This window comes from Coregonus clupeaformis, unplaced genomic scaffold (genome assembly GCF_020615455.1).
Source record: "Coregonus clupeaformis isolate EN_2021a unplaced genomic scaffold, ASM2061545v1 scaf0292, whole genome shotgun sequence".
NCBI classification, from domain to species: domain Eukaryota; kingdom Metazoa; phylum Chordata; class Actinopteri; order Salmoniformes; family Salmonidae; genus Coregonus; species Coregonus clupeaformis.
Genome location: NW_025533747.1, coordinates 113078 through 125000, shown reverse-complemented (window position 1 = coordinate 125000; position 11923 = coordinate 113078). Strand labels below are relative to the sequence as shown.

General features: G+C 53.4%; 2 protein-coding genes across 3 annotated transcripts in view; both read left to right on the top strand.

Annotated features, from left to right (window-relative positions):
* Window positions 1-6792, top strand: part of lias (lipoic acid synthetase) — a 13426-nt gene extending 6634 nt beyond the window's left edge. The window contains exons 6-11 of one of the 2 annotated variants that reach the window (XM_045214641.1): window positions 75-132; window positions 678-806; window positions 4828-4973; window positions 5153-5223; window positions 5422-5533; window positions 6409-6792. In XM_045214641.1, coding sequence (XP_045070576.1) covers window positions 75-132; window positions 678-806; window positions 4828-4973; window positions 5153-5223; window positions 5422-5533; window positions 6409-6473 — 581 coding nt within the window. In that variant the 3' untranslated portion in view covers window positions 6474-6792. The other variant, XM_045214642.1, reaches the window with a different exon arrangement.
* A 2403-nt stretch (window positions 6793-9195) lies between these two features.
* Window positions 9196-11765, top strand: LOC123484369 (protein mono-ADP-ribosyltransferase PARP4-like). The gene is made up of 4 exons (XM_045214639.1): window positions 9196-9213; window positions 9578-9871; window positions 11233-11515; window positions 11599-11765. Exons 1-4 carry the CDS (start codon window positions 9196-9198, stop codon window positions 11763-11765), a joined length of 762 nt encoding a protein of 253 aa, XP_045070574.1.
* Window positions 11766-11923: the final 158 nt, after the last annotated feature.

The window sequence follows — 11923 nt, the reverse complement described above, 5'->3', positions numbered from 1 at the left end:
TGACTGGTGCTCACATCAGTGAATTGATGACCTGCCCATCAACTGATTGATTAATAGATCATTGTGTTTGCCAGATATTGCTGACGGAGGGGCCCAGCACTTTGCCAAGACTGTCTCCAACCTGAAGGAGAGGTAAACACCTGGGACTCATCCATCCATTCATTCATTCATCCATCCATCCATTCATTCATCCATCCATTCATTCATTCATCCATCCATCCATCCATCCATTCTTTCATCCATTCATTCATTCATTCATTCATCCATCCATCCTTTCATCCAGCCATCCAGCCATCCATCCATCATTCATTCATCCTTTCATCCAGCCATCCATGAATCTGTCTGTCTCCGTTTGTCCTGATATACAGTACCAGTCAGAAGTTTGGACACACCTACTCATTCAAGGGTTTTTCTTTATTTGTACTATTTTCTACATTGTAGAATAATAGTGAAGACATCAAACTATGTATCTATGTAGTAACCAAAAAAGGGTTAAACAAATCAAAATATTTGTTATATTTGAGATTCTTCAAAGTAGCCACCCTTTGCCTTGATGACAGCTTTGTAGAAAATAGTAAAAATAAAGAAAAACCCTTAACTTTTGACTGGTAGTGTATATGAATGACTTATTAAACTACTTTGTCTTATGAATAACTGTTGTTGTTTTTCCCACCCAGGAACTCTCGGATCATGGTGGAATGTCTGACCCCTGATTTCCGAGGCGACCTGGCAGCAGTGGAGAAGATCGCCCAATCAGGGCTGGACGTTTACGCCCACAATGTGGAGACAGTACGCGAGCTGCAGCGGTACAGGCCCTGACACTTCCACGCACCCTATTCCCTACACAGTGCACTACATTTCATCACCCCGGCCCATAGAGAATAGGGTGCCGTCTGGGGGGGACATGGATACACTGTTAGGGACCCTGGTCAAAAAGGGCCCTTTGCTACAATCAGAATACCTCTCCCTCCTCTACCTGTCTGGTGTCAGAATACCTCTCCCTCCTCTACCTGTCTGTCTGGTGTCAGAATACCTCTCCCTCCTCTACCTGTCTGTCTGGTGTCAGAATACCTCTCCCTCCTCTACCTGTCTGCTGGTGTCAGAATACCTCTCCCTCCTCTACCTGTCTGTCTGGTGTCAGAATACCTCTCCCTCCTCTACCTGTCTGTCTGGTGTCAGAATACCTCTCTCTCCTCTACCTGTCTGTCTGGTGTCAGAATACCTCTCCCTCCTCTACCTGTCTGTCTGGTGTCAGAATACCTCTCCCTCCTCTACCTGTCTGTCTGGTGTCAGAATACCTCTCCCTCCTCTACCTGTCTGTCTGTGTCAGAATACCTCTCCCTCCTCTACCTGTCTGTCTGGTGTCAGAATACCTCTCCCTCCTCTACCTGTCTGTCTGGTGTCAGAATACCTCTCCCTCCTCTACCTGTCTGTCTGGTGTCAGAATACCTCTCTCTCCTCTACCTGTCTGTCTGGTGTCAGAATACCTCTCCCTCCTCTACCTGTCTGTCTGGTGTCAGAATACCTCTCCCTCCTCTACCTGTCTGTCTGGTGTCAGAATACCTCTCCCTCCTCTACCTGTCTGGTGTCAGAATACCTCTCCCCTCCTCTACCTGTCTGTCTGGTGTCAGAATACCTCTCCCTCCTCTACCTGTCTGTCTGGTGTCAGAATACCTCTCCCTCCTCTACCTGTCTGTCTGGTGTCAGAATACCTCTCCCTCCGCTACCTGTCTGTCTGGTGTCAGAATACCTCTCTCTCCTCTACCTGTCTGTCTGGTGTCAGAATACCTCTCCCTCCTCTACCTGTCTGTCTGGTGTCAGAATACCTCTCCCTCCTCTACCTGTCTGTCTGGTGTCAGAATACCTCTCCCTCCTCTACCTGTCTGGTGTCAGAATACCTCTCCCTCCTCTACCTGTCTGTCTGGTGTCAGAATACCTCTCCCTCCTCTACCTGTCTGTCTGGTGTCAGAATACCTCTCCCTCCTCTACCTGTCTGTCTGGTGTCAGAATACCTCTCCCTCCGCTACCTGTCTGTCTGGTGTCAGAATACCTCTCTCTCCTCTACCTGTCTGTCTGGTGTCAGAATACCTCTCCCTCCTCTACCTGTCTGGTGTCAGAATACCTCTCCCTCCTCTACCTGTCTGTCTGTCTGGTGTCAGAATACCTCTCCCTCCTCTACCTGTCTGGTGTCAGAATACCTCTCCCTCCTCTACCTGTCTGTCTGGTGTCAGAATACCTCTCCCTCCTCTACCTGTCTGTCTGGTGTCAGAATACCTCTCCCTCCTCTACCTGTCTGTCTGGTGTCAGAATACCTCTCCCTCCTCTACCTGTCTGTCTGGTGTCAGAATACCTCTCCCTCCTCTACCTGTCTGTCTGGTGTCAGAATACCTCTCTCTCCTCTACCTGTCTGGTGTCAGAATACCTCTCCCTCCTCTACCTGTCTGTCTGGTGTCAGAATACCTCTCCCTCCTCTACCTGTCTGTCTGGTGTCAGAATACCTCTCTCTCCTCTACCTGTCTGGTGTCAGAATACCTCTCCCTCCTCTACCTGTCTGTCTGTCTGGTGTCAGAATACCTCTCCCTCCTCTACCTGTCTGTCTGGTGTCAGAATACCTCTCCCTCCTCTACCTGTCTGGTGTCAGAATACCTCTCCCTCCTCTACCTGTCTGTCTGGTGTCAGAATACCTCTCCCTCCTCTACCTGTCTGTCTGGTGTCAGAATACCTCTCCCTCCTCTACCTGTCTGTCTGGTGTCAGAATACCTCTCCCTCCTCTACCTGTCTGTCTGGTGTCAGAATACCTCTCCCTCCTCTACCTGTCTGTCTGGTGTCAGAATACCTCTCCCTCCTCTACCTGTCTGTCTGGTGTCAGAATACCTCTCCCTCCTCTACCTGTCTGGTGTCAGAATACCTCTCCCTCCTCTACCTGTCTGTCTGGTGTCAGAATACCTCTCCCTCCTCTACCTGTCTGTCTGGTGTCAGAATACCTCTCCCTCCTCTACCTGTCTGTCTGGTGTCAGAATACCTCTCCCTCCTCTACCTGTCTGTCTGGTGTCAGAATACCTCTCCCTCCTCTACCTGTCTGTCTGGTGTCAGAATACCTCTCCCTCCTCTACCTGTCTGTCTGGTGTCAGAATACCTCTCCCTCCTCTACCTGTCTGTCTGGTGTCAGAATACCTCTCCCTCCTCTACCTGTCTGTCTGGTGTCAGAATACCTCTCTCTCCTCTACCTGTCTGGTGTCAGAATACCTCTCCTCCTCTACCTGTCTGTCTGGTGTCAGAATACCTCTCCCTCCTCTACCTGTCTGTCTGGTGTCAGAATACCTCTCTCTCCTCTACCTGTCTGGTGTCAGAATACCTCTCCCTCCTCTACCTGTCTGTCTGTCTGGTGTCAGAATACCTCTCCCTCCTCTACCTGTCTGTCTGGTGTCAGAATACCTCTCCCTCCTCTACCTGTCTGGTGTCAGAATACCTCTCCCTCCTCTACCTGTCTGTCTGGTGTCAGAATACCTCTCCCTCCTCTACCTGTCTGGTGTCAGAATACCTCTCCCTCCTCTACCTGTCTGTCTGTCTGGTGTCAGAATACCTCTCCCTCCTCTACCTGTCTGTCTGTCTGGTGTCAGAATACCTCTCCGTCCTCTACCTGTCTGGTGTCAGAATACCTCTCCCTCCTCTACCTGTCTGGTGTCAGAATACCTCTCTCTCCTCTACCTGTCTGGTGTCAGAATACCTCTCCGTCCTCTACCTGTCTGGTGTCAGAATACCTCTCCCTCCTCTACCTGTCTGGTGTCAGAATACCTCTCCCTCCTCTACCTGTCTGTCCGGTCCATCAGGCTATTTCTCCTCAGCTTTTCTCTCTCCCCTGACCTCTTCTACTGTTGAACCTGTGAAAGGAAACACCTTCAACTGTAGCCTGGTTACCAGTCTGTTTCTACCACCATGACACAGAGTACAAGGAGTGGAATGTTAACACAGCAGGTTCCGGATTTCAGGCTACTTCAATTGTATTTTCTTTGTGAATTCCCCCAGTAAAGCGTATATTTCCAGCCAGGGTGCAGTACACATCCTGTCCACCAGGTGGGGGTGGGAATGAGACAGAGGGTGAGCTGGTCTGAAGGAACTGTCTTTGTTAAGAGGCTGTGGTACCAACTCTGACCAGCAGGTGGCATCAGAACGCCCCTTCCTCTCTGAAGCACTATCTTGATAGAAACAACAAACAGGAGTGTGACGGTGTCTGTTCCAGGAAATACCTTTCACAGTGGGCTCTGGTCGAAAGTAGTGCACTTCATAGGGCATAGGGTGCCATTTGGCGTGGTCAAAAGTAGTGCACTTCATAGGGCATAGGGTGCCATTTGGCGTGGTCAAAAGTAGTGCACTTCATAGGGCATAGGGGTGCCATTTGGCGTAGTGCACTTCATAGGGCATAGGGTGCCATTTGACGTGGTCAAAAGTAGTGCACTTCATAGGGCATAGGGGTGCCATTTGGCGTAGTGCACTTCATAGGGCATAGGGTGCCATTTGACGTGGTCAAAAGTAGTGCACTTCATAGGGCATAGGGGTGCCATTTGGCGTAGTGCACTTCATAGGGCGCCATTTGGCGTGGTCAAAAGTAGTGCACTTCATAGGGCATAGGGGTGCCATTTGGCGTAGTGCACTTCATAGGGCGCCATTTGGCGTGGTCAAAAGTAGTGCACTTCATAGGGACGCCAGATACATAGTCTGAATATATTGTTCACATACAGTACTCCATGACTTACTGCATGATCGTTGGATAATAAATAATTATATTTTCTTTGTAAATAATTGTTCTATGACCTTTGAACCCTCAAGACAGGTGCGTGACCCACGGGCGAACTTCGACCAATCCCTGAATGTCCTGCGTCACGCCAAGGCGGTCAAACCGGACATCCTCACCAAGACCTCTATCATGCTGGGTCTGGGAGAAACTGACCAACAGATCTATAACACCCTGACCGGTACACACACACACACACACACACACACACACACACACACACACACACACACACACACACACACACACACACACACACACACACACACACACACACACACACACACACACGTCGGGGAGAGACTGACCAACAGATATGGTATATTATATATTTGTAACCCCCAGTGTTGTTGTTCACAGAGCTGAGGGAGGTAGGAGTGGATTGCGTAACACTGGGCCAGTACATGCAGCCCACCAAACGCCACCTCAAGGTACAGAACACACTCACAGCTGACCACACAGCCAGCAGGATCTCAGTTCACAGCTGACCACACAGCCAGCAGGATCTCAGTTCACAGCTGACCACACAGCCAGCAGGATCTCAGTTCACAGCTGACCACACAGCCAGCAGGATCTCAGGTCCGAATAACCGTGTGTGTGTGTGTGTGTGTGTGTGTGTGTGTGTGTAGGTGGAGGAGTATGTAACCCCGGAGATGTTTGGCCACTGGGAGAAGGTGGGGAAAGAGATGGGATTCGTCTACACCGCTAGCGGACCCCTGGTACGCTCATCATACAAAGCAGGTATGACACACGGAGACACAAACATGGATACTACAAATCACAGTTGATTCATTCACCTCCTTAGAAACGTACAAAAACTCAGATGAACTCAGTCCTTTGAAGTTAAAATAAAAATATTCTCTCTCTCTCTTCCTCCTCTCCCCCTCCTCTTCCTCCTCTCCCCCTCCTCTTCCCCTCCTCCTCTCTCTGTCTCTCTCGCTCCTCCTCCCCCTCCTCCTCCTCCCTCCATCCTCCTCTCCTCCTCCTCCCTCTCCCCCTCCTCCTCTCCCCTCCTCCTCTCCCCCTCCTCCTCCTCCTCTCTCTCCTCCTCCTCTCTCTCCTCCTCCTCCTCCCTCTCCTCCTCCTCCCTCTCCTCCTCCTCTCCTCCTCCCTCTCCTCCTCCTCTCCCTCCTCCTCTCTCTCTCCCCTCTCCTCCTCCTCCTCCCTCTCTCCCCTCCTCCTCCTCTCTCCCCCTCCTCCTCTCTCCCCTCCTCCTCCTCTCTCTCCTCCTCCTCTCCCCTCCTCCTCCTCCCTCCTCCTCCTCCTCTCTCTCTCTCCTCCTCCTCTCTCTCTCCTCCTCCCTCTCCCCCTCCTCCTCTCCCCTCCTCCTCTCCCCCTCCTCCTCTCCCCTCCTCTCTCCCCTCCTCCTCTCCCCTCCCTCCTCCTCCTCTCTCTCCTCCTCTCCTCCTCCTCCTCCTCCCTCTCCTCCTCCTCCCTCTCCTCCTCCTCTCCTCCTCCTCCTCTCCCCTCCTCCCTCTCTCCCCCTCCTCCTCCTCCCTCTCTCCCCCTCCTCCTCCTCCTCTCTCTCCCCCTCCCCCTCCCCCTCCCCCTCCTCCCCCTCCTCCTCTCTCTCCCTCTCTCCCCCTCCCCTCCTCCCCCTCCTCCTCCTCTCCCAGGTGAGTTCTTCCTGAAGAATCTTTTAGAGAAGAGGAAAGCAGCAGCAGCAGCAGCAGCAGAGTAATCTGATCACCTGATCACCTGGACTACCACCACCACCATCATCATCATTAAACTGATACCATTACCATCCCCCCTACTACCTGTATCACTACTATTTAGAATAATAATCACAACAATAATAATAGTAATAATAATAATACTAATAATAAGTAAATTACTGCTTACTATGCAGATGTTATTATTCTCTCTCTCTCTCTCTGTCTCTCTCTCTCTCTGTCTCTGTCTTCTCTCTCTCTCTCTCTCTCTGTCTTTTCAGTTCCCTCCATAAAGCTATTCTAGATGCACTGTATTACAACAGTATAAAGTTCTCCCATCCAGAATATGAGCTACTTCAGGACTCTGTTGGTATTGATGTCTCGTGCTGTACATGTATAACCAGTGTGGTCCTCTGTAGCTCAGCTGGTCACGGCGCTTATCGCCTAGTCGGTTCGTCCCCCACCCTTACACTCCAAAAATGTATGCACGCACGACTGTAAGTCTCGCTTTGGATAAAAGCGTCTGCTCAAATGGCATATTATTATTATTATTATTATATTATGTAGTGGGGAAACATTGGTGGGTAAATGCTGATCGCCGTTTTTTTAACGTCAGGTTGGAGAATTGGAGAGGGGGACTGATTTAAGTGGGACACCCATGGGTGTGAGCAGAGGGAAGGAAGGTGTCGGGCGTTCCAAACGGCATCCTATTTCCTATGCACTAGTAGTCCACTATATAGGGAATGGAGTGGCATTTGAGACGTGTCCAGAGGACGTTCTCAGTTTGAACTCCCCGACAATAATGAGGGTTTTGACATGATACCCATATGAGAGAGAACGACTTGAGGGTTTTGAAATGTGTTGCTATGTGATCGATGTGTTGCTATGTGACATGGAGAACACGTTCGACAGTGTTTGTTTTATAATAACTCATGGTTGTACATTAAAAGTGTTAATACATTTACTTATCAATCCAGTACTGTGTATGTATGATTGGGTCAATATCTAGTGGGTTAATGGACTGAATGTAAGCAGGTGTACGTCCCAAACAGCACCATATTCCCTATATAGTGCACTACTTTAGACCAGAGAATGGCACCCTATTCCCTATATAGTGCACTACTTTAGACCAGAGCCCATAGTGCACTACTTTAGACCAGAGCCCATAGTGCACTACTTTAGACCAGGGCCCTTAGTGCACTACTTTAGACCAGAGCCCTTAGTGCACTACTTTAGACCAGAGCCCATAGTGCACTACTTTAGACCCAGAGAGCCCATAGTGCACTACTTTAGACCAGAGCCCATAGTGCACTACTTTAGACCAGAGCCCATAGTGCACTACTTTAGACCAGAGCCCATAGTGCACTACTTTAGACCAGGGCCCTTAGTGCACTACTTTAGACCAGAGCCCATAGTGCACTACTTTAGACCAGAGCCCATAGTGCACTACTTTAGACCAGAGAGCCCTTAGTGCACTACTTTAGACCAGAGCCCTTAGTGCACTACTTTAGACCAGAGAGCCCTTAGTGCACTACTTTAGACCAGAGAGCCCTTAGTGCACTACTTTAGACCAGAGCCCTTAGTGCACTACTTTAGACCAGAGAGCCCTTAGTGCACTACTTTAGACCAGAGCCCATAGTGCACTACTTTAGACCAGGAGCCCATAGTGCACTACTTTAGACCAGAGCCCTTAGTGCACTACTTTAGACCAGAGCCCTTAGTGCACTACTTTAGACCAGAGCCCTTAGTGCACTACTTTAGACCAGAGCCCTTAGTGCACTACTTTAGACCCAGAGCCAGATAAGAAGCCATTTGTGACAGACCCTATGTCCGCTAATATTACTGTAGAAACCTCCCATCCCAACAGTCAGGATGGTTAATGGTAAAGAGTAATATTACTGTAGAAACCTCCCATCCCAACAGTCAGGATGGTTAATGGTGAAGAGTAATATAACTGTAGAAACCTCCCATCCCAACAGTCAGGATGGTTTAATGGTAAAGAGTAATATTACTGTAGAAACCTCCCATCCCAACAGTCAGGATGGTTAATGGTGAAGAGTAATATTATTGTAGAAACCTCCCATCCCAACAGTCAGGATGGTTAATGGTAAAGAGTAATATTACTGTAGAAACCTCCCATCCCAACAGTCAGGATGGTTAATGGTAAAGAGTAATATAACTGTAGAAACCTCCCATCCCAACAGTCAGGATGGTTAATGGTGAAGAGTAATATAACTGTAGAAACCTCCCATCCCAACAGTCAGGATGGTTAATGGTGAAGAGTAATATTATTGTAGAAACCTCCCATCCCAACAGTCAGGATGGTTAATGGTAAAGAGTAATATTACTGTAGAAACCTCCCCATCCCAACAGTCAGGATGGTTAATGGTAAAGAGTAATATTACTGTAGAAACCTCCCATCCCAACAGTCAGGATGGTTAATGGTAAAGAGTAATATTACTGTAGAAACCTCCCATCCCAACAGTCAGGATGGTTAATGGTAAAGAGTAATATTACTGTAGAAACCTCCCATCCCAACAGTCAGGATGGTTAATGGTAATATTACTGTAGAAACCTCCCATCCCAACAGTCAGGATGGTTAATGGTAAAGAGTAATATTACTGTAGAAACCTCCCATCCCAACAGTCAGGATGGTTAATGGTAAAGAGTAATATTACTGTAGAAACCTCCCATCCCAACAGTCAGGATGGTTAATGGTAAAGATGTTAAATGATTCTTTCTAATTCTATGGCTGAGTCCCTAACGGCACCCTAGTCCCTAGTCCCTAACGGCACCCTAGTCCCTAGTCCCTAACGGCACCCTAGTCCCTAACGGCAGCCCTGGTCCCTAGCGGCACCCTGGTCCCTGTCCTACGGCACCCTGGTCCCTAGCGGCGCCCTGGTCCCTGGTCCCTAGTCGGCACCCTGGTCCCTGGTCCCTAGCGGCACCCTGGTCCCTGGTCCCTAACGGCACCTGTCCCTGCCGGCACCCTGGTCCCTAACGGCACCCTGGTCCCTGGTCCCTAACGGCACCCTGGTCCCTAGCGGCGCCCTGGTCCCTAACGGCGCCCTGGTCCGCTAACGGCACCCTGGTCCCTAGTCCCTACGCGGCACCCTGGTCCTGCCCCTAGCACCTGGTCCCAACGGCACCCTGGTCCCTAGCGGCACCCTGGTCCCTAACGGCACCCTGGTCCCTCGGCACCCTGGTCCCTAACGGCACCCTGGTCCCTGGTCCCTGCGGCACCCTAGTCCCTAACGGCGCCCTGGTCCCTCCTAACGGCACCCTGGTCCCTAACGGCGCCCTGGTCCCTAGCGGCACCCTAGTCCCTGGTCCTAACGGCACCCTAGTCCTAACGGCACCTGGTCCCTACGGCTCCCTGGTCCCTAACGGCGCCCTGGTCCCTAGCGGCACCCTAGTCCCTGCGGCACCCTGGTCCTGGTCCTAACGGCACCTGGTCCCTGGTCCCTACGGCACCCTGGTCCTCGGCACCTGGTCCCTGGTCCCTGGTCCTGGCGCCTGGTCCTAACGGCACCCTAGTCCCGCGGCACCTAGTCCCTCGGCACCCTGGTCCCTAGCGGCACCCTGGTCCCTTCCTAACGGCACCCTGGTCCCTACGCTGCCCTAGTCCCTGGTCCTAACGGCTCCCTAGTCCCTACGGCCCCTGGTCCCTAACGGCACCCTGGTCCCTAACGGCACCCTGGTCCCTGGTCCTACGGCACCTGGTCCCTGGTCCCTAACGGCACCCTGGTCCCTAGCGGCACCCTGGTCCTAACGGCACCCTGGTCCCTACGGACCTAGTCCCTGGTCCCTAACGGCACCCTGGTCCTCGCCCCTAGTCCTAACGGCACCCTGGTCCCTGGTCCCTGGTCCTAACGGCGCCCTGGTCCTAGCGGGCACCTGGTCCCTAGTCCTAACGGCACCCTGGTCCCTAACTGGCACCCTAGTCCCTAACGGCACCCTGGTCCGGCCTGGTCCCTAGCGGCACCCTGGTCCTAGCGGCACCCTAGTCCCTAACGGCACCCTGGTCCTGACGGCACCCTGGTCCCTGGCACCCTGGTCCCTGTCCTAACGGCACCCTGGTCCCTAACGGCACCTGGTCCCTGGCACCCTGGTCCCCTACGGCGCCCTGGTCCCTGGCACCTGGCCCCTGGTCCCTAACGGCACCCTGGTCCTAGCGCACCCTAGTCCTAACGGCACCCTGGTCCCTAACGGCACCCTAGTCCCTAACGGCACCCTGGTCCCTAGCGGCACCCTGGTCCTGGCGGCACCTAGTCCCTGGTCCCTGCTGGCACCCTGGTCCCTACGGCCCCTGGTCCCTAACGGCACCCTGGTCCCTAGCGGCCCTGGTCCCTAGCGGCACCTGGTCCCTGGTCCTAACTGGCGCCCTGGTCCTGCGACTGCCCCTGGTCCCTAACGGCACCCTGGTCCCTGGCCCTGGTCCCTAACGGCACCCTAGTCCCTGGCGGCACCCTGGTCCCTGGTCCCTAGGCACCCTGGTCCCTGGTCCCTCGGCACTGGTCCTTCCTGGCACCTGGTCCCTAGCGGCACCCTGGTCCCTAGTCCTGACGGCACCCTGGTCCCTGCGCCCTAGTCCTAACGGCACCTGGTCCCTGGTCCTGGCGCCCTGGCGCCCTGGTCCCTAGCGGCACCCTGGTCCCCCTGGTCCCTCGGCGCCCTGGTCCTAGCGGCACCCTGGTCCCTGGTCCCTGCGGCACCCTGGTCCCTGGCGCCCTGGTCCCTAGCGGCACCCTGGTCCCTAACGGCACCCTAGTCCCTGGTCCCTAGCGGCCCCTGGTCCCTAGTCCTAACGCACCCTGGTCCTACGGCACCCTGGTCCCTCGCACCCTAGTCCTACGGCCCTGGTCCCTAACGGCACCCTGGTCCCTGGTCCCTGGCGCACCTGGTCCTAGCGGCACCCTGGTCCCTAACGGCACCCTGGTCCCTAACGGCACCTGGTCCCTGGTCCCTAACGGCACCCTGGTCCCTAGCGGCATGCCCTGGTCCCTGGTCCTCGGCACCCTGGTCCCTGTCCTAACGGCACCCTGGTCCCTGGTCCCTAACGCACCTGGTCCCTGTCCCCTGCGGCACCCTGGTCCCTGGTCCCTCGCGGCACCTGGTCCCTGGTCCTATTTACGGCACCCTGGTCCCTAGGCCTCCTGGTCCCTATCGGCACCCTGGTCCCTAACGGCACCCTGGTCCCTAACGGCACCCTAGTCCCTGGTCCTAACGGCACCCTGGTCCCTGGTCCCTGTCCTAGCGGCACCCTGGTCCCTGGTCCTAGCGGCCCCTGGTCCCTGCCCTGGCACCCTAGTCCCTAACGGCACCCTAGTCCCTAGTCCCTAACGGCACCCTAGTCCCTAGTCCCTAACGGCACCCTAGTCCCTAACGGCACCCTAGTCCCTAGTCCCTAACGGCACCCTAGTCCCTAGTCCCTAACGGCACCCTAGTCCCTAACGGCACCCTAGTCCCTATGGGG